The sequence below is a fragment of the Salvelinus sp. IW2-2015 genome, linkage group LG2, assembly GCF_002910315.2.
Source record: "Salvelinus sp. IW2-2015 linkage group LG2, ASM291031v2, whole genome shotgun sequence".
Classification (NCBI taxonomy): Eukaryota; Metazoa; Chordata; class Actinopteri; order Salmoniformes; family Salmonidae; genus Salvelinus; species Salvelinus sp. IW2-2015.
In genome coordinates this window covers 8873514-8893134 of record NC_036839.1, presented here as the reverse complement: position 1 = coordinate 8893134, position 19621 = coordinate 8873514, and the positions used below count along the sequence as shown (strand labels likewise).

Genomic DNA, 19621 nt, shown 5'->3' with positions numbered 1-19621 from the left:
CTTGTTTCCATTGATCATTCTTGATGTTTATACAACTGGATTAGAGTCCACCTAAATTCAATGGATTGGACATGATTTGGAAAGGCACACACCTGTCTATATTAGGTCCCACAGTTGACAGTGCAAGTCAGAGCAAAAACCAATCCATAAGGTCTAAGGAATTGTCTGTAGAGCTCCGAGACAGGATTGTGTCGAAGCACACGTCTATGGAAAGGTACCAATAAAAAAAAAAAGGTCATCAAGAACACAGTGGCCTCCATCCATTCTTAAATGAAAGAAGTTTGGAACCACCAAGACTCTTCCTAGAGCTGGCTGCCCGGCCACACTGAGCAATCGGGGGAGAAGGGCCTTGGTCAGGGAGGTGACCAAGAACCCGATGGTCACTCTGAATGAGCTCCAGAGTTCCTCTGGAGATGGGAGAACCTTCCAGAAGGACAACCATCTCGCAGAACTCTACCAATCGGGCCTTTATGGTAGAGTGGCCAGACGGAAGCCACTCCTCAGTAAAAGGCACATGGCAGCCCGCTTGGAGTTTGCCTTAAGGCTCCTAAAGGACTCAGACCATGAGAAACAAGATTCTCTGGTCTGATGAAACCAAGATTGAACTCTTTGGCCTGAATGCCAGGCATCACGTCTGGAGGAAACCTCGCACCATCTCTACGGTGAAGCGTGGTGTTGGCAGCATCATTTTGTGGGGATGTTTTTCAGCGGCAGGGACTGGGAGACTAGTCAGGTTCGAGGGAAAGATGAACGGAGCAAAGTACAGAGAGATCCTTGATGATAAACCTACTCCACACTTGACTACTGGGGTGAAGGTTCACCTAACAGGACAAAGACCCTAAGCACACAGCCAAGACAACGCAGGAGTTGCTTCGGGACAAGTCTCTGAATGTCTTTGAGTGGCCCAGCCAGAACCCGATCATACATCTCTGGAGAGACCTGAAAATAGCTGTGCAGCGAGGCTCCCCATCCATCCTGACAGCTTGAGAGGATCTGCAGAGAAGAATGGCAGAAATTCCCCAAATACAGGTGTGCCAAGCTTTTAGCATCCTACCCAAGAAGACTCCAGGCTGTAATCGCTGCTAAAGGTGCTTCAACAAAGTACTGATTAAAGGGTCCAAATATGTATGTAAATGTGATATTTCCGTTTTTTTATGCATTTGCAAAAAAATTCTAAGAAACAGTTTTTGCTTTGTCATTATGTGGTATTTTGTGTAGATTGATTTAGGAAAACAACAATTGTAATACATTTTAGAATAAGGCTGTAACGTAATAAAATGTGGAAAAAGTCAAGAGGTCTGAATACTTTTCAAATGCACTGTAAGTATTCACACCCTGAGTCAATACATGTTAGAATAACCTTTGGCAGCGATTACAGATGTGAGACTTCCTGGGTAAGTCTCTGAGAGCTTTGCACACCTGGATTGTACAATATTTGCCCATTTATTATTTTCAAAATTCTTCAGGCTCTGTCAAATTGGTTGTTGATCGTTGTTAGACAACCATTTTCAAGTCTTGCTTCAAACCTGCAGTAACTCGGCCACTCAGGAACATTCACTGTCATCTTGGTAAGCAACTCCAGTGTATATTTGGCCTTGTGTTTTAGGTTATTGTTCTGCTGAAAGGTACATTTGTCTGGTGGAAAACAGACTAAACCAGGTTTTTCTCAATAATTTTGACTGTGCTTAGCTCCGTTTAGTTTATTTTTTATCTTGAAAAACACCCCAGTCCTTAACGATTACAAACATACCAATAACATGATGCCACCACTATCCTTGAAAATATGTAGAGTGGTACTCAATGTGCTTTATTGGATTTGCCCCAAACATAATTTGTATGAAGCACAAAAAAGTGTAATTGCTTTGCCAAATGATTTGCAGTATTTCTATAGAGCCTTGTTGCAAACAAAATGCATGTTTAGAAATATTTTTTTTAATTCTGTACAGGCTTCCTTTTCACTCTGTCAATTAGTTTAGTAGTGTGGAGTAACTACAATGTTGTTGATCCGTCCTCAGTTTCCTATCACAGCCATGTAACTGTTTTAAAGTCACCATTGGCCTCATGGTGAAATCCCTGATTGTTTGCTTCCTCTCCGGCAACTGAGTTAGGAAGGACGCCTGTATTTTTGTAGTGACTGGGTGTATTGATACGCCATCCAAAGTGTAATTAATAACTTCACCATGCTGAAAGGGATATTTCATGTATTATTTATTTATTACCCATCTACCAATAGGTTCACTTTGCAAGGTTTTGAAAAACCTCTGGTCTTTGTGGTTGAATCTGTGTTTGAAGTTCACTGCTCGACAGATGGGACCTTATAGATAATTATATGTGCGGTGTACAGAGATGAGGTTGTCATTCAAAAATCATGTTAAACAATATTATTACACACATAGTGAGTCCATACAACTTATGTGACTTGTTAAGCACATTTGTACTCCTGAACTTATTTCGGCTTGACACAACGAAGGGGTTGAATACTTATCGACTCAAGACATTTCAGATGTTCATTTTTCATTAGTAAATAATTCTAAAAACATAATTCCAGTTTGACATTATGGGGTGTTGTGTGTATGCCAGTGACAAACAATCCCAATTTAATCAATTTTAAATTCAGGCTGTAACACAACAAAATGTGGGAAAAGTCAAGAGGGTGTGAATACTTTCTCGAAAGCACTGCAGTTCCTAGGTCAGTTCTTCAAGAGGAAGAATGAGCTAAAAGCCTTGACTAGGCACCGAAAGAGGTAAAAAAAATTCTGTTCCTCCAGTTCAATAAGGCAAAGCGTGTCAATATTAGGCAAGTGTTCTTAATGTTTGGTATACTCAGTGTATACCAGGTCACAAAAATGACAAGTGTTCAGTTAGCAGGAAATATAAAGAAAATAAGAGGAGCTTTTGTATCTGTTGGGGAGAGAGTGTCACTACAATGAACCAGGCTTCTTGGAGAGCTTGTGAGCATTTGGGGAAATTCAGCACTGACACAAATCCACGAAAGCCAGCCAACACCTCCTGGCCACAGTCTATCACTCATGTTGTGTGAAACCAGGTCACTTTTTGTCTTTTGCCCCTGAGCACACAGGTCCAGATCATACAGCTCAGTCAGTCTTCTGGGGCAAAACAATTGTGACTAACCCCTCTATGGAATGTGACCCTTAACAGTGGTTGCCTGGCTAGAGAACAGGTGACTAGCAACTGAGGGGGGCTCTTAAAATGGCTGCCGTCTTCTTGTACAGTACAATGACTTGGGTTCCTGTGACTACATAAAAAAAACACTAACGAGACAGAATGTATAAACATTTTCTTTTTAATTCCGAGCTCATGCAAAACAAGCTGTATAAACGTCCTCCACTATAATGGAGTGTGAAGTGATTCTTGCATATTACATTTAAACAAAGATTATATCAAACAATGGTTTTAATGTATTTTTACAATGATGGGAGATTATGGACAGTATGGTCCATTGGCATGTTGTACTCGTGATTTTCTTGGTTTATGCATGAGAGCATTGATTTCTACACACGAGGCAGAGAACAATTTCACAAGCAAATTGTTCAGAAAACTTCTCAATTAGCAACAATTGTTAACACTAGTATATAAAAAAAAAAAAATTAAAGTTGTAAAAAAAGACTTCCAACATTTAAAGACGACAACATAATCTGATAATGTCATAAACAAATTATTTTACATCCAGTACAGTGTATGTATTGATTGACGGCCATTGTTACTTGTATGAAAAAGATATGGCCTAGTATGAAATATTCCTGAAATGTTCTGAACAAATGCTCTGTTCTGAAGAATGTGCTTACTTTACATTTTGGGGGTAATCCATGCCAAACATTAATATTGAGCTCAGTTCCTGGCATTTCTCTATAGAACACCATCTGCAGTTCCACAAACCTGCAGACCTGTCTGACTCCACATCAGCCTACAGGAGCCTTTAGTACAACCGCCCAGGACTAAAGAAAGGCCTCACTGTTCTCTTCAAGTGCCGTGTCTATTCTCTCCAACCATAATATTTTCATTACCAAATCACCTCCGTGGCGTAGGTCAGCAATGGTTTTCATGGGCAGAGGTAATAACCYTGAAGTCTGTGCGTATTACATCAAGTCGAAGCATGTTTTAAAAATAAAACTTCTGCAAAACTTCACAGTGGTGTTGGAGAGCTCCAAGAGCTACAAACCTACAGTTTTGCCTGGCTCCAGCACGGTTGGTGTAATTGCAGTTAGTGGCCAGCTAAGACAGCCTGAACATGATGACTTTCTACTGTGGCAAAGGAACACTGGTGGGGAGGTCTGCTGGACTTAGGGGGGAAGAAGGAAATATGAGGTAAACTTGGCAGGATTTTGAAAGCCGCCCACAGGAAAAAGGGTGGTATGGTTTTCCATGCACACACCTGGTGTCTGGGTTTAGGATTGTGCTGTGTGCGCATTTGTGGCAAAGATTAGCATAATGATGGCTCTTTATCATGGGCCTGCCAGTAAATGCAAAGTCCTTCAGCTCAGCCTTGTGCAAAATGCAGTAGCAATGCCTGAAGGTGTTCTCGTTATTATGGACATAGTAGAATCAGTTAAAGTGCCTGTGTAACAATCACGATTAAAAATCACCTTTGAAGACATAAATCAATGATGACAAACAACTACAGTATAACAATTGCAAGGGGGTTAGAGATCTGTACACGAGGTGTCTACAAAAGCGTTAATGAGCCTATACGAGTTTCATTTTCACTTCACATCAAAAYAATTATTGGAATGCTCATAGAGAAAACAGGTTTTCCCTCACTTCCTTTTAAGCTGTATAAGAATGTCCACTTTGGTCATTGAGAGCATTGTTAATGTGAATGCATAGTTTTCTAGTTGTTCGCTATAACTAGCATATCAGCACCACCATGGCTGAGAGACAATACTGATGATACATTGAGAATAGTGTATATATATATATACAGTACCAGTCAAAAGTTGACACACCTACACATTCAAGGGTTTCTTTATTTTTACCATGTTCTACATTGTAGAATAATAGTGAAGACATCAAAACTATGAAATAATACATATGGAATTATGTAGTAACCAAGAAAGTGTCAAACAAATCAAAATATATTTGAGATTCTTCAAAGTAGCCACCCTTTGCCTTGATGACAGCTTTGCACACTTGGCATTCTCTCAACCAGCTTCATGAGGAATGCTTTTCCAACTGTCTTGAAGGAGTTCCCACAACTGCTGAGCAATTGTTGTCTGCTTTTGGTTACACTCTGCGGTCCAACTCATCCCAAACCATCTAAATTGGGTTGAGGTCGGGTGATTGTGGATGCCAGGTCATCAATTAACAGGTGCGCCTTGTTAAAAGTTAATTTGTGGAATTTCTTTCCTTCTTAATGTATTATAGCCAATCAGCTGTGTTGTGACAAGGTAGGGGTGGTATACAGAAGATAGCCCTTTTTGGTAAAGAACCAAGTCTATATTATGGCAAGAACAGCTCAAATAAGCAAAAATAAATAACTGTCCATCATTACTTTGAGCCATGAAGGTCAGTCAATCTGGAACATTTCAAGAACTTGTCAAGTTTCTTCAAGAGCAGTCGCAAACACCATCAAGCGCATTGATGAAACTGTCTCTCATGAGGACCGCCACAGGAAAGGAAGACCCAGAGTTACCTCTGCTGCAGAGGATAAGTTCATTAGAGTTAACTGCACCTCAGATTGGAGACTTCACAGAGTTCAAGTAACAGACACATCTCAACATCAACTGTTCAGAGGAGACTACATGAATCAGGCCTTCATGGTTGAATTTCTGCAAAGAAACCACTACTAAAGGACACCAATAAGACTTGCTTGGGCCAAGAAACACGAGCAATGGACATTAGACCAGTGGAAATCTGTCCTTTGGTCTGATGAGTCCAAATTTTAGATTTTTGGTTCCAACCGCCATGTCTTTGTGAGACGCAGAGTAGGTGAATGGATGATCTCTGTATGTGTGGTTCCCACCGTGAAGCATCGAGGAGGAGGTGTGATGGTGCTTAGCTGGTGACAGTCTGTGATTTATTTAGAATTCAAGGCACACTTAATTAACCTGCATGGCTACCACAGCATTCTGTAGCGATACGCCATGTCATCTGGTTTGCGCTTACTGGAACTATCATTGACCCAGAACACACCTCCAGGCTGTGTAAGGGCTATTTGACCAAGAAGGAGAGTGATGGAGTGCCGCATCAGATGACTTGGCCCCCACAATCACCTGACCTCAACCCAATTGAGATGGTTTGGGATGAGTGAAGGAAGTGCTCAGCATATGTGGGAACTCCTTCAAGACTGTTGGAAATGCATTCCAGGTGAAGCTGGTTGAGAGAATGCCAAGAGTGTGCGACGCTGTCGTCAAGGTGAAGGGTGGCTACTTTGAAGAATTTAAAATCTAAAATATATTTTGATTTGTTTAACACTTTTTTGGTTACTACATGATTCCATATGTGTTATTTCATAGCTTTGATGTCATCACTATTATTCTACAATGTAGAAAATAGTAAAAATCAAGAAAGCTACTCATTTAAGGGTTTGTGTCAACTTTTGATGCAACAAACTTATAAATGCAACATGCAACAATTTCAAAGACTTTGCTGAGTTACGGTTCATATAAGGAAATCAGTCAATTTAAAAAATGATTAGGCCCTGATCTATTTATTTCACATAACTGAGCAGGGACACAGCCATGAGTGGGCATAGGCCCGCATAGGCCCACCCACTTGGGAGCCAGGCCAACCTACTGGGGAGCCAGCCAATCAGAATTAGTTTTTCCACAAAAGGGCTTTATTACAGACAGACATACTCATCCGCACCCCACCTCCCCCCTCTGACGATCCCGCAAGTGAAGAAGCCGGATGTGGAGGCCCTGGGCTGGCGTGGTTACACGTGGTCTGTGGTTGTGGCGTACTGCCATAATCTCTAAAACAACGTTGAAGGCYGCTTATGGTAGAGAAATTAACATTAAATTATCTGACAACAGCTCTGGTGGACATTCCTGCAGTCAGCATGGCAATTGCACACTCCCTCCAAACTTGAGACATCTATGGCATTGTGTTGTGACAAAACTGCACATTTTAGAGTGGAATTGTATTGTCCCAAGCACAAGGTGCACCTGTGTAATGATCATACTGTTAAATCAGCTACTTGATATGCCACAACTGTCAGGTGGATGGATTGTCTTGGCAAAAGAGAAATGCTCACTAACAGGGATGAAAACAAATTTGTGCATTTTTGTGCATATGGAAAATGTCTGGGATATTTTTTTTCAGCTCATGAAACATGGGACCAACACTTTACATGTTGCATTTATATTTTTGTTCAGTCTATCTATCTATCAGTATCTGCACTCCTTGAATAAATAATTTGCATAACCCTTATAACCATGTATTAAAGAGACTTTATCCCAGGCTCGTTAAGCAAAATAAGTAAGAACCTGTTTCTCACTGGTAAAAACGGTAATCTAAATCATTGTCAATTACTAAAGCTTAAGTAACTGAGACGTTTGAAATGCTAACATGAATGGCTATAGTAACAATGAACTACTGAGAAACAAATGTGGAAATGAAAATCCCGCAGCTGATGCAGAGCTGTAATGAGATGCAAACACCACTAGAACCACAGAACATACTTAAGTAGTATGCAGCTGTAACCGTAGTAACTGCAAGCAATACCTGCATTTTTCCTCCCTCATTTACTGTAGCTCTAGCTGCAGCTCCTTGAATAACAAGACAGCTAGATTGAAATATTGACACCTCTCTATAAGGCCTCATTCAAGCTGAGCTTTTTATCTGTGATGGGATGCTTCTCTGTGTCTGTGGCTGCACTACTCTTCCCCCTTCCACAAAACAGCTAATGCTATATCACAATGGCAAAGGACAGCACATGCTAGGGTTAGGCGCAAAAGTAGATACATTAGGGCTGTGGCGGCTAGACGCAAGCATGTTTAGGTTGATAGCTAGCGGGCAGGAGGAGGAGTGGACAATAGTGTGCACTGCAGGCTGCAGGTAGAGCTATTAGCAGGGACAGCGTCTCTTTAATGGGCTACACGGTGGTGGGAAGCGAGGAGGGAGAGTCCGGGAGGGCCTGGGCCTTCTGCTCTGGCGAGCAGCAGAGGAAGAGGCGCCGCCCGAGGCTCTTGAAGGCAAACCTGAAGTACATGATGTGGCCCATGGCCACGAAGGAGACGGAGAGGATGACGAGAAGGCCGAAGGCCTCAGGGTTGGGCGCCATAATCACCATGATAAAGTGCAACAGGTCCAGGAGGTAGTTCATGGAATTCTGGACACCATTAATCACCCCCCTCTCCGACTCGATCACATTCTCTTGGATGAGCTGGGTCACGGTTAAGTCAAAGGACCATAGACCTGCAGAGGGGAAAACAGCAGCACAGCAGTCATTTAGAATGGCATTTTTACGACCACATAAAAATGATATAGGAACAGGCAATCACCGCTATGACTGTAATTATCAGCTGATATTGGAATCAAAGGTTGACAATATTGCTCTGTGGAGACATTGACACCGGATCTGGAGCCGACTTCCCTCCAAGTGGTGGCTGGTGCCTGCCTTTTACAACAAAGTTCATACGCTAACTGTTAACACATGACATAGCAGCACTCATCAAGCACTTTTCCCAGTGTGGACTTTTGAGTTACTCACCAATTCTAGCAGCAATAACCCCTGCAAACAGCAGGCTGACTGACAGGTAGGACTGCAGAGGCGGCAGTTCTTCAGCAGGCAGTGCGGTCGAACCGTTGACCAGCAGACCATCGATGTTTAGCATGCTAGCCGGATGGTCGGCCTCTGGTAAGTTGCCGCTGTCTCCGGTCAGGTGGCTGTAGATGTCCTGGAAGGGCGAAACGCTGAGGTCGAAGGGGCTGCCCGGTGCGAAGACGGACGCCACGCACAGAATTAGGCAGGAGAGTTGCACCACACCCGAGATGAAGCCTGTACGGATTAGGCCACACTTCTTGCGAACCCAGGTGAAGGCCACCGTGCCACAGATGCCTGACACGGCTGAGGCACCCATCAGCAGGCTGAGCACAGAGCCGTTGAGGCCCTGGGTGTAAGCGTAGCCCGTGGTGATGCAGTCAAATCCCAGCACCGTCATGTAGAGGAAGGACAGCGACATGCCTGCGAAAAAGATGGACTGGTTGTAGTAGGCCACCCAGCCGTCGCGGATGGTGCGCAGGGGCTCTGTTATCTGGTAGCAGCAGCTTGTCTTCTTGGGAGAGTCGGCCTTGACGACAGCCATCTCGTTCATGAGCTGGGAGCCCTCTACGGTGCCCTTGCCGTTTTCTAGCTCTACAGACCACAGGAGGAAGAACAGACATACATGAGTGACTGTTTGGGACCACAAGACCGTACACAGATAGATCTCATAATTTTGTATTTCTCTAAGGGAGGGCCAGCCCAACTAACCACCTCAYCAACAGATGTATATTTGACAACACTTATGTTCATTGACATTAAGACATGTCTGTCAGTGAWGTTCATTGAGGGTCAGAACATACCTTTCGGGAAGTTAAGTTGTTTCAGTTCCTGGTCATCTTCTTTTTTGCCAGCCTTCAAGGCCAGTGCCGGGGTTTTCTGGTAGACCTTCCATAGCAGACCGTACTCAAGGCACATAGAGCACAGGTTCCAGCCCGCAATAAAGCCGCAGCCAATGAAGTTTGAGCCGAAAGACATGATCTGGCCCACCAACATGGGCGCTAGGATGTTGGTCAGCTGGTCGATGATCCGCACTGTGGCGTTCATGTCTATTAAAGAAGAGCATAATTACATTACTGTCCATTGTGGCACAGGAAACGTACATTCATATTTTACTTTACCCTGTCTAAGCTTGGGTGGTATACCGTATACCAGGGCATTTTGAAATACCAACGGTATGATTTTCAATAGTGTGAAAAATAATCATTACATCTTGGGGGTTTGGGGCATCCTAAAGGTATYGTGCAGGAACAGTATCTGGATACCGCCCAACCCTAACCCTGTCTTAAGTTACACGTTCCCCTGAATTACAAGATTTGCTGACAGAAGAAGTTCAAGGAGTCAAACATGGCTTCTAATTTGTATCTGCTTTCCTAATGGCCTTATCTGAAAGGACTTGATTGACAGATTTAAGTAGAGAAGCTGCTTTAAGTGACTGTGACATGATAGGACACAGCCAAAGTCTTATTTTATGGTTTTTCCACTAATTCATGTCAGGGATTTTTATAGGTTTCCTGAAGGTTATACAGTGCAATACACTTCAGGTTAATTGACTTRACTGGTGCAGACAAGCAACATGTAGCACACTGCTCTGGTCATTCYTGAACTGTTAGTCTTTATGGCGTGTATGGCCACATTCCTTTGAGATTATCTGTGCGGAGGTTTTGCATTTTTACTGTAATTTTTTACAGGTGAAACGGACAGTTCTAAAAGAAACATTTGGGATTTAGCTGTGATTGGGTTCAAAGGTCACGCCACTGCAAGTCGATAAAGGTCCGTTCACATGAGCCCTATTGATTTGGGCTGGTTCCCATGGCGACTGACCTGCCAGCTTGCTGCTGTCCTGTCCGGCCACAACCACCACCCAGTCTCTCTGGATGGTAATGGACATGGCAGTACTGGCCAAATTAGCAATGTTGGCTATGGAGATGACCAGGATATAGCAGCATGTCTGAAAACCAAGAAAACTATACATTTTTGTTTGCTTTGGTAAAAACAAAACTCGACACATAACAACAACAATGAGCAAAGCATATCATTTAATCTAGAAACCGCTTACAACCATAATCCAGCGTGAGACTGAAGGCCTGCTGTTTTTTTTGTTTTTTTTGTGTACATTATAATTGCAGCTGTTCTGACCAGGGGAATAGAGATGGACTGGCTCAACTGGCCAGGCAGCATTTCTCTCCCTCACATGACGGCCCTAGAAGAACCTGCTGACTACACAGTCGTGAACAAGACACTCAATCTCCTGTTTCACCACCACCTTCAGAAAACCCACAGCCCCTCCCCCCCCTTCCCTTAAAATCCAAAGGCCCCTTCACAAATGCACGATTTGTCCCACAATACACTGACTACACCACGTGAGAGACACTTTGTTCATGATCCTGATAGTGTAGCAGCCAGCYGATTGTAACGTTCGCTATTGCAACAGTCTTCTTCTATCAACCATAAAAACAAGGCACAGTTTTTCTTCCGTGGGACAAAGTCTTGCTGTAGAACGTAAACGAAATCCGCTCATTTGGGTCTACATATTTCACCAAAAGAAAGAGCCTCTTCAAGAAGCCAAACACGTTTCCCGGCAAATCCTTGCGTAATCTTAATAATCAAAAGATTTTCCCTTGATTTGATTTAGCAACTCGGGCAGGACACTAGCCTGCCTGTGGGGGGGGCGTACTATGGATCTGTCTCCGTCCGTTTGTACGTTCAGACACCACAGGCCTGATTTTTACTGAACTTAGATGAATGATGCATCTTGCCATAGAGATCCGGCATTTACAAGTGACACCGATTGGCCCATGGGGGGGTGGAGGCGCTATAGTAATCAACAGATATTCCTAACTTTGAACAAGCATATCTCCTGTCCCGTTTGAGCTACAGTCATGACATTCTGTGCATATATGCATCTCCTCATGAGCAACACATTTCCCATTAGGACCTATACGCTGAGCCCATTACAATATCCCGCAAATGGAGACTTTTTGTCCCCCACCAAACTTTGAACAAGCATATCTCCTGGGGCCTCATTTATAACAGTTGCGTAAATTTCACACTACATTTCTGCGCGCGCCACTTCTGAAAAGTCTGCGTACGTCACTTTTTTAAAATTGAGATTTACAAATTTGCCTCGTGACATACATTCGGATGTTTCCCGTTATAAATCAGACGGGTCGTAAAACGGTGTGCGAATGAATGCTACGGCCCACACTTCTATGCAAAAGACAAATTGTTGTTACATTTTCTATTTGTCAATAGATTAGTGGGTTTCTTTGTTCTGCCTTGGTGTAGGCTCTGAGATGAAATAGTACAATGATGAAAAGTCTAGGAAATGCAATCTTACCAGAATCCATCCATTGTATAACTCTGCAATCTGTTCTTTGAACTGGAAAACCACCATCAAGAGGATCCCACATAGTATGACAGCAAAGTTCTGGACAACCAGTGAAGTCTGGGCCACTATAAATGAGAGGATAAGCATTAGAGACATAGGATTGGTGGTCACAAACGGTTTATTTATGTCTGAGTAAATCACTTAATTGGAGACTTCCCTCAAGACACAATGGGTTCTTTGAATGGTCTCGAATAGAGAATTATGCCAATTTCCATCTAAATGAACCCATTCCCCCAAAATTCTAATCCCAAACAATTAAAATGAATGATCAAGTAATGTTTTGACTATGTATATTGTTCATTCCTGGTCAGTGTATTCAGTTCTGTTCAGAAACACTGACTTTAGAGTAGGCCTAATTATGGCTGCATACCTTTGAGTCTTGGGTTTTTGTCAACCCAGTCACCGATAATGGCTCCAAGGAGCAGCACTGACCCCGCCACCACCAGTCCGTACACAGCCGTGAGCAGGAGGCTGTTGCCATACAGCTCCACCAGAAATACGGCAACAGCGAAGTTCCACATACGATCGCCCTACAAAGACATGCATGTTAACTTTTGTTGTTTCAGCCAGCTGTTAAAATGCACTGCACACTAGGCTATAGCCGATGAATGATGCTTGCAMAAACATGATCCTTGTCTACTACTAAGCAGGGCTGGCGCCAGAACGAATCAGTTGGATAGGCATTTGATTTCCGTAGGGGGCACATTTAAAAAAAATAATAATAATAATAAAAAAAAAAATTAAAAGGGTATTTATAGTAAATACATGTAATTTAACTGGAAAAATATATTACTTTTTAAATGTGTCAAGAACACTTTTTTTTATTTTTTATGACTTCATAATTTCACAATCAGAGTTTGTATCGACAGATGTAGCCTATTGAATATCATTGTACAATAGGCCTATGCATAAAATGCGTCGTCCAATTGCAACGTCTGCCTATGCCCACACATATTATCTCAAGAAAATGTTTATATTTTTAATACCCTCAAACACCAAGTTAGGCATAGCCTTCCTAATTTTAAAATAGGCCATCATCAGTCATCACTGTCAATTGCGAAGGATAATTCTTCACGTTTTACCGGTGAAATGTCCAAACTGCATGCCAATCATTTGATCTCAATCAGTTTCATGGGAATATGCATTTAGATCTTCTTGAATTACTGTTTTGTGAGCGAATTAAAGCAGATGGTGTTAACAAAATGTTAGCCTTTRTTGTAGGCCTTCCTCTGTATCRGCTGCTKAAGTCACTTTCTATCACTCTAAATTTCAAGCTTCTACCGCTAACCCTAGGAKACTKTTTTCCACCTTCTCCTCCCWRCTTAATCCCCCACCCCCTCACCCTCCTTCCTRCCTCTCTGCGGACAACTTTGTCAACCATTTTGAACAGTAGGTTGACGACATCCAGTCCTCACTCACTCAGCCTATTGTGTCCACTGGTCCTACTGACACAGAACTATCCCACGCCTTGACCGCTTAAAAAACTACAGACTGGTATCCCTTCTTTCTTTTCTTTCCAAAACACTTGAGTGTGCTGTCGCTGATCAACTCTCTCGCTARCTCTCTCTCAGAACAATCTTCTTGACCCTAACCAGTCAGGCTTCAAGACGGGTCACTCAGCCGAGACCGCTCTCCTCTGTGTCACGGAGGCTCTCCGCACTGCCAAAGCTGACTCTCACTCCMCTGTTCTCATCCTCCTAGATTTACCCGCTGRCTTCGACACTGTGAACCATTAGTTCCTCCTCTCCACWCTCTCAGAGCTGGGCGTCCCAGGCTCTGCACACTCTTGGATTGCATCCTACTTGGCAGGCCAGTCCTACCAGGTGACGTGGAGACGATCTGTTTCTGTACTGGGCTTGGGTAGTATGCTCTATAGTGGAGTATTTGTAAATAGCCACGGGATGGTTTTTCAATACCTGCAGATCGCATTCTTCCTTTCACCTGTCACATTATTTTACATTATGAAGCTTAKTGTAGTTCCCCTGAACAGTTGAGCCAATCACGTGTTTGTTTGTACAGCGGGAGAAAGAAGGCTGCAGGTGAGTCCAGCTGGGATTTGACCAGGGTTGCGTTTTATAAGGAAAGTCAACAGTGTTATTTGTCCTTCAATAGAGTGACGTGCAACTATAGATTTCCTTCACAGAAAATACATTGGTGCAACGCATTCGGCAGAAAATAGCTTCATTTTCAGAAGTGCAACGCTATTTGGATGGCAGCCACAAGTAAATTAGTTTACAAAGAATAAGCAAGGTCTTTTTTTCAAAAAATTATGCATGGCCATCATATTTCTAATGTTCATCATAGAAAGAATGTAGCCAGCTACATTTCCTAATTGCTTAAAGTTAATCTTGCATTTTATTGGAGAAAAGTTGGCTGGCTACACTGAGAAAAGAATGCTTGTTCGTTAATTCTCATCCAAGTGGAGAAGTGCAACTGAAGCACAAAATTAGTCAGATGCCAAAATTACAATAGAAAGCATTTAACATCTGCATTTACAAAACACAGCAAGATATTTCTTATGTGTTTTGTCTTTTTARCTCCTTGAAAAATGTAGAATTCTTCGTTAACCCGATTCGTAAATTTAACTTCCTAGTTAATCTAAGTAAGTGTCTGAATTAATAAGTTCACAGGGCATCATGTTGTGTTATCTTTCTGCCGTGTTTAAAAAGTCAAACCCCTTTGGATTAGTTATTTGTACAGCTGCCACTATCTTGATTTCCTTGSGTTTTTTCTCCTCTCCGTTCTCAGCCTGTCTTCTCCTCCTCCCTGTTCTCCAAGCAGAGCAGGCAGGCCATTGCCCTAGTGACTCCAGCTCCACACAGACACAGCGTGTAGCCTACACATGCTGCTCCCGAGCCAGTACTGTTCTTCCTTCAGACAAGCATGTGTCAAAACTTTGTTCATTTGCACAATGTCTATCATTCACATTTGCTTGGAAATGTCCAAACTCACCAAAAATGACATTTGGCTGTATAAATGTATAACTTTATGAGCTGGATTGCCTGTCTCTGCAATTTGTTTATTTTTGTTTGCGCTTGTTAGAATATTTCGCTAGAAGCCTCCATGGAAATGTGCTCTTACTTGTGCTAATTTTGTTAGCATTCTGGCAATAGACGCCCAATGGGCTTTTTTTGGCGCCCCATTGTGTACTAAGCCGGTAATACCCTATATCCCGGTWTGAGAGAAGGACGGTATGACAATATGAAAATCTAGATACCGCCCAACCCTAGTCTGCATCACGTGGTCTCACTACTGGTGTCCCCCTGGGCTGTGTTCTAGGCCCTCTCCTCTTCTCCTATACACCAAGTCACTCGGCTCCATCATATCCTCACATTGTCTCTCCTATCATTGCTATGCGGATGGCATTCAATTACTTTTCTCCTTCGCCCCCTTCCGACACCCAGGTAGCGACACGCATCTCTGCGTGCCTGGCAGATATCTCAGCTTGGATGTCGGCCCACCACCTCAACCTCGACAAGGGAAAGGCCTGCCTGCTCCAAGAACAATCCATCAACTCGACAGTGTCCCCTCCCAGAGCGCAAAGAACCTTGGCGTAACCCTGGACAACACCCTGTCATTCTCTGCAAACATCAAAGCAGTGACTCACTCCTGCAGGTCCATGCTCTACAACATCAGTAGAGTACGACCCTACCTCACGCAGAAAGAGGCACAGATCCTAATCCAGACACGTGTCATCTCCCGTCTGGACTAGTGCAACTCGCTGTTGGCTGGGCTCCCCCCGCTTGTGCCATCAAACAATTTATCAGAACGCTGCAGCCCGCCTGGTGTTCAACCTTCCCAAGTTCTCCCATGTCACCCCGCTCCTCCGCACACTTCAATGGCTTCCAGTCGYAGCTCGCATCCACTACAAGACCATGGTACTTGTCTACCGAGCAGCAAGAGCAACTGCTATGCTCAAACCCTACACCCCAACCTGAGTACTCAGTTCTGCCACTTCAGGTCTCTTGGCCCTCCCACCCCTACAGGAGGGAAGCTCCTGCTCAGCCCAGTCAAAGCTATTCTCTGTCCTGGCACCCCAATGGTGGAACCAGCTTCCCCCTAAAGCGAGGACAGTAGCTTCCGAAACCATCTGAAACCCTACCTCTTCAAAGAGTACATTAAATAATCCCACAGCACCCCCACCTCACACCCCCCACCCCCTTTCGTGAACTATCACGTGCACTTGACTCTTTCCCCCCTACTAGCACTGAATTTGTTGATAGCTACTTTATTGAGGAATAATGTACTTACTTTGACTGAGATATTTGGTTGTCCCACCTAGCTATCTTAAGATCAATGCACTAACTCTAAGTCGTTCTGGATAAGAGGGTCTGCTAAATGACTAAAATGTCAAATGTAGGATTATTTTGTTTCTATCAAAGCATATATTTAATGCCTAGTGAAGCTCGCTGTTGAGTTTTGGCCGAATGAGGGGGGAAAAAATGTACTACTCAGCTTCGGATAAGAAATGACGAAGGATGTGTTTTTGGTGTAACATATAGGCCTACTATGTTACAGTATATGCTATTATATTTAGTTATGTAAAATACTAATTCATCATGTGATCTTGCGAGACATTGACTCAGCTTTGATCTAGCTTTACTAAACACACACCAATGTGAGAAGTAAAAATCTTCAATTTGTAATAATAATAATAATAATAATTATAAGTGATGAGTTGGACTACTACTTATTTTAAGCAATTTAAGCATGCACCAAATCATGGTGCTAAAAGGACAGCACCATAACCAAGTGGTCCCATATCGTTTTGGGTCCCACTGTGCAAGAATGGATCCGTGGAGTTTTATGAACATCAAGGCAGACGCGGTGAATTTGGATCCTAGATTTCGTCGGTGGATCAGTTTGTCTGCATATGCATTAGAGGTGGTACGTTTCTGTAAACTAAGCACACAGACAGCAGGGCGAGTTCAAGTGCGTCATACATGAGCCCAAACTGTTTTGAGGACAGCCGGTTTAGCAACTCCTGGTCGTTTTTTTGTCTGTGACTGTTTTTGTCACAACTCGAAGTGGTCAAGTTTTCATGGAATTATTGTGGTAATTATACTGAACAAAACATGTAAAGTGTTGGTCCCATGTTTCATGAGCTGAAATAAAAGATCCCATCATTTTCCATATGCAATTATTTATTTATTTTCTCTCAAATGTTGTGCACAAATTTCTTTACATCCCTGTTAGTGAACATTTCTCATTTGCCAAGATAATCCATCCATCCATGTGCAGTTTTGTTACACAACACAATGCCACAGATGTCTCAAGTTGAGGGAGCGTACATTTGGTATGCTGACTGCAGGAATGTRCACCASAGCTACTGCCAGAGAAATTAATGTTAATTTCTCTACCATATGCCGCCTCCAACGCCATTTTAGAGAATTTAGTAGTACGTCCAACCGGCCTCAACCACAAACCACGTGTAACCACGCCAGCTTAGGACCTCCACATCTGGCTTCTTTACCTGCGGGATCGTTTGAGATCAACCACCTGGACACCCGATGAAACAGAGGAGTATTTCTGTCTGTAATAAAGCCCTTTTGTGGGGGAAAAACTCATTKTGAATGGCTGGGCCTGGCTCCCGAGTCATATGAAATCCATAGAATAGGGCCTAATGAATTTATTTCAATTSACTGATTTCATTATATGAACTGTAACTCAGTAACATCATTTTAATTGTTGTGTTTATATTTTTGTTCAGTGTAAATGTAATTTATTTAGAATGTATCTGAATTAATTCTCCAGAAATATTTTTCCGTGTATTCTCAAATTGATAAAAAGTGAGGGAACACCGGCTGCCSTGCTCCCCGCGCTAAGGCAGCATTACATCCCTGTTCAATTCGCAAGTGGCTGAAACTGTCACCGGAGAAAGCATCCGAGCGAGTGAAACAGCTCCCCTCTGTGTAACTATGTGTAGCCAATGTATCTGATGCTGTCTGGACAAAAATAAGTATGACATGCCAWACTCTTTTTGTCCAGACAGCATCAGATACCAAGCTGTTCTCAGAGCATTTCGTATTATTTTGTACGTAAATCCAAGACAATCCATTTAGTATGATATGTTACGTTTCGTATGGGATGTATTTACATGTACTATGTTGTGTCTAGTCTATCAGACCAGGCTGGGGCTGCACATACTGAGACAGATGAGCCCTGTTTCGCTCGCTCAGATGCGTCTTTGTGTCGGCGCGCATCTCCTCAAATAAATTATGAATATTTAAATATTTTATCATGATGGGCAAGGAGGTACGGTAGGGCCCCCTAAACTCGCCCATAATGCCGACCTTGCTACTGAGCCTAAAGTGATCATACCCTATATAAATTAATAACGGTCTACTGCCAAGGACTGTTACACAAAATAAACATTACCTAAACAAACGCATGCACCTAATTTACAAATACCGTAACAGAACAACTATTGTATACATAGACTATTACACGCTATATCGAACCATACATGGGTCCACCGATCAACCATTTTTTTAGCAACAATTTTTGTCAAGCCAGACTAAGCGCGCGCAAGATGCGCCCCACTGGATGGGAAATTGCCTATAGCTCCTTCAATTGTGTACCTATTCTTAAACATAAATAGGCTAAAACATTTTGTCAAATGGCCATCCACCATGAGCAATAAGGTGATGGCCTACCTACTCCTTATTTTACTTTAAATGGTTTATCTTGGCTTCGTTTCACTTACCCATGTCGAGAGTCCATGTCCCAGGTAAATAAGGAACTTTGGTGATGTGAAGAACTCTTGGACAGATTCTGCAAGGAAAATGATGTTTACGATTCGTTGTTATTGATATCATATGGCCACCTGTGTGGTCAATAGATCGGCAGCCATAATTTATTGATCAAATATGCCATTTAAATGWGTCCTTGTAAAATAACTGAAAACATAAAATTGACCTACCACAGCAAGGTTTCTTAGATCCAGCGTTATCCATTGTAATACTTTGCCGGAAATAATTAACGTTTGCCCAATATTAATTTATCTTCGTAAAGCAAGGCTATCGATGGGAGACACTCTGTGCATTAAATTTTCGGCAAACGCACGCCAAAGCTCCCCTTTCTCCTTTCCAAACTTAGCTATCACTGTAGCTGAAGTTGGAAACAGATATCTTAGCCGCAAAGTCCTTTTAGTTCAAATGCAAAACAATAAAATCTCCCGAACAGCTCCAGCAACCTTCTCTCGTCTTTTCTGCACTGCCAACAGCGTTTATGTCACTGGTCAATATACAGTAGCCCGAGGAAACGTCACAGTCACATGACTCGAGCCTCACAGCCTATACAGATGCATTCAAAACAAACAAAACAAAGCCCTTGTGGCGAACTATTATTTACGATGCATTGTTGCAATAGATCTGACATTATCCATGGTTTTGGTGGTTGTTAGAATGTTATTCATTCTATAATAACTGCTTATATCGGGAGGGAGGGGGGATGGGGGAGGGGGGGTTAGTTAGTAACTATGTTCAGTACCAGTAAAAAGTATGGAC

The 19621-nt window shown here is 42.7% G+C and overlaps 1 protein-coding gene across 1 annotated transcript; it reads right to left on the bottom strand.

The window, feature by feature from the left end:
* Window positions 1-3286: 3286 nt before the first annotated feature.
* On the bottom strand, window positions 3287-19348 carry LOC111973913 (solute carrier family 40 member 1). Its single transcript, XM_024001368.3, has 8 exons — window positions 19036-19348; window positions 18820-18887; window positions 12484-12643; window positions 12063-12178; window positions 10547-10673; window positions 9526-9771; window positions 8672-9316; window positions 3287-8376 (listed from the first exon to the last, which is right to left on the bottom strand). The coding sequence occupies exons 1-8, from the start codon at window positions 19067-19069 to the stop codon at window positions 8054-8056; spliced, it is 1719 nt and encodes a 572-aa protein (XP_023857136.1). The 5' UTR covers window positions 19070-19348; the 3' UTR covers window positions 3287-8053.
* Between the last annotated feature and the right edge of the window lie 273 nt (window positions 19349-19621).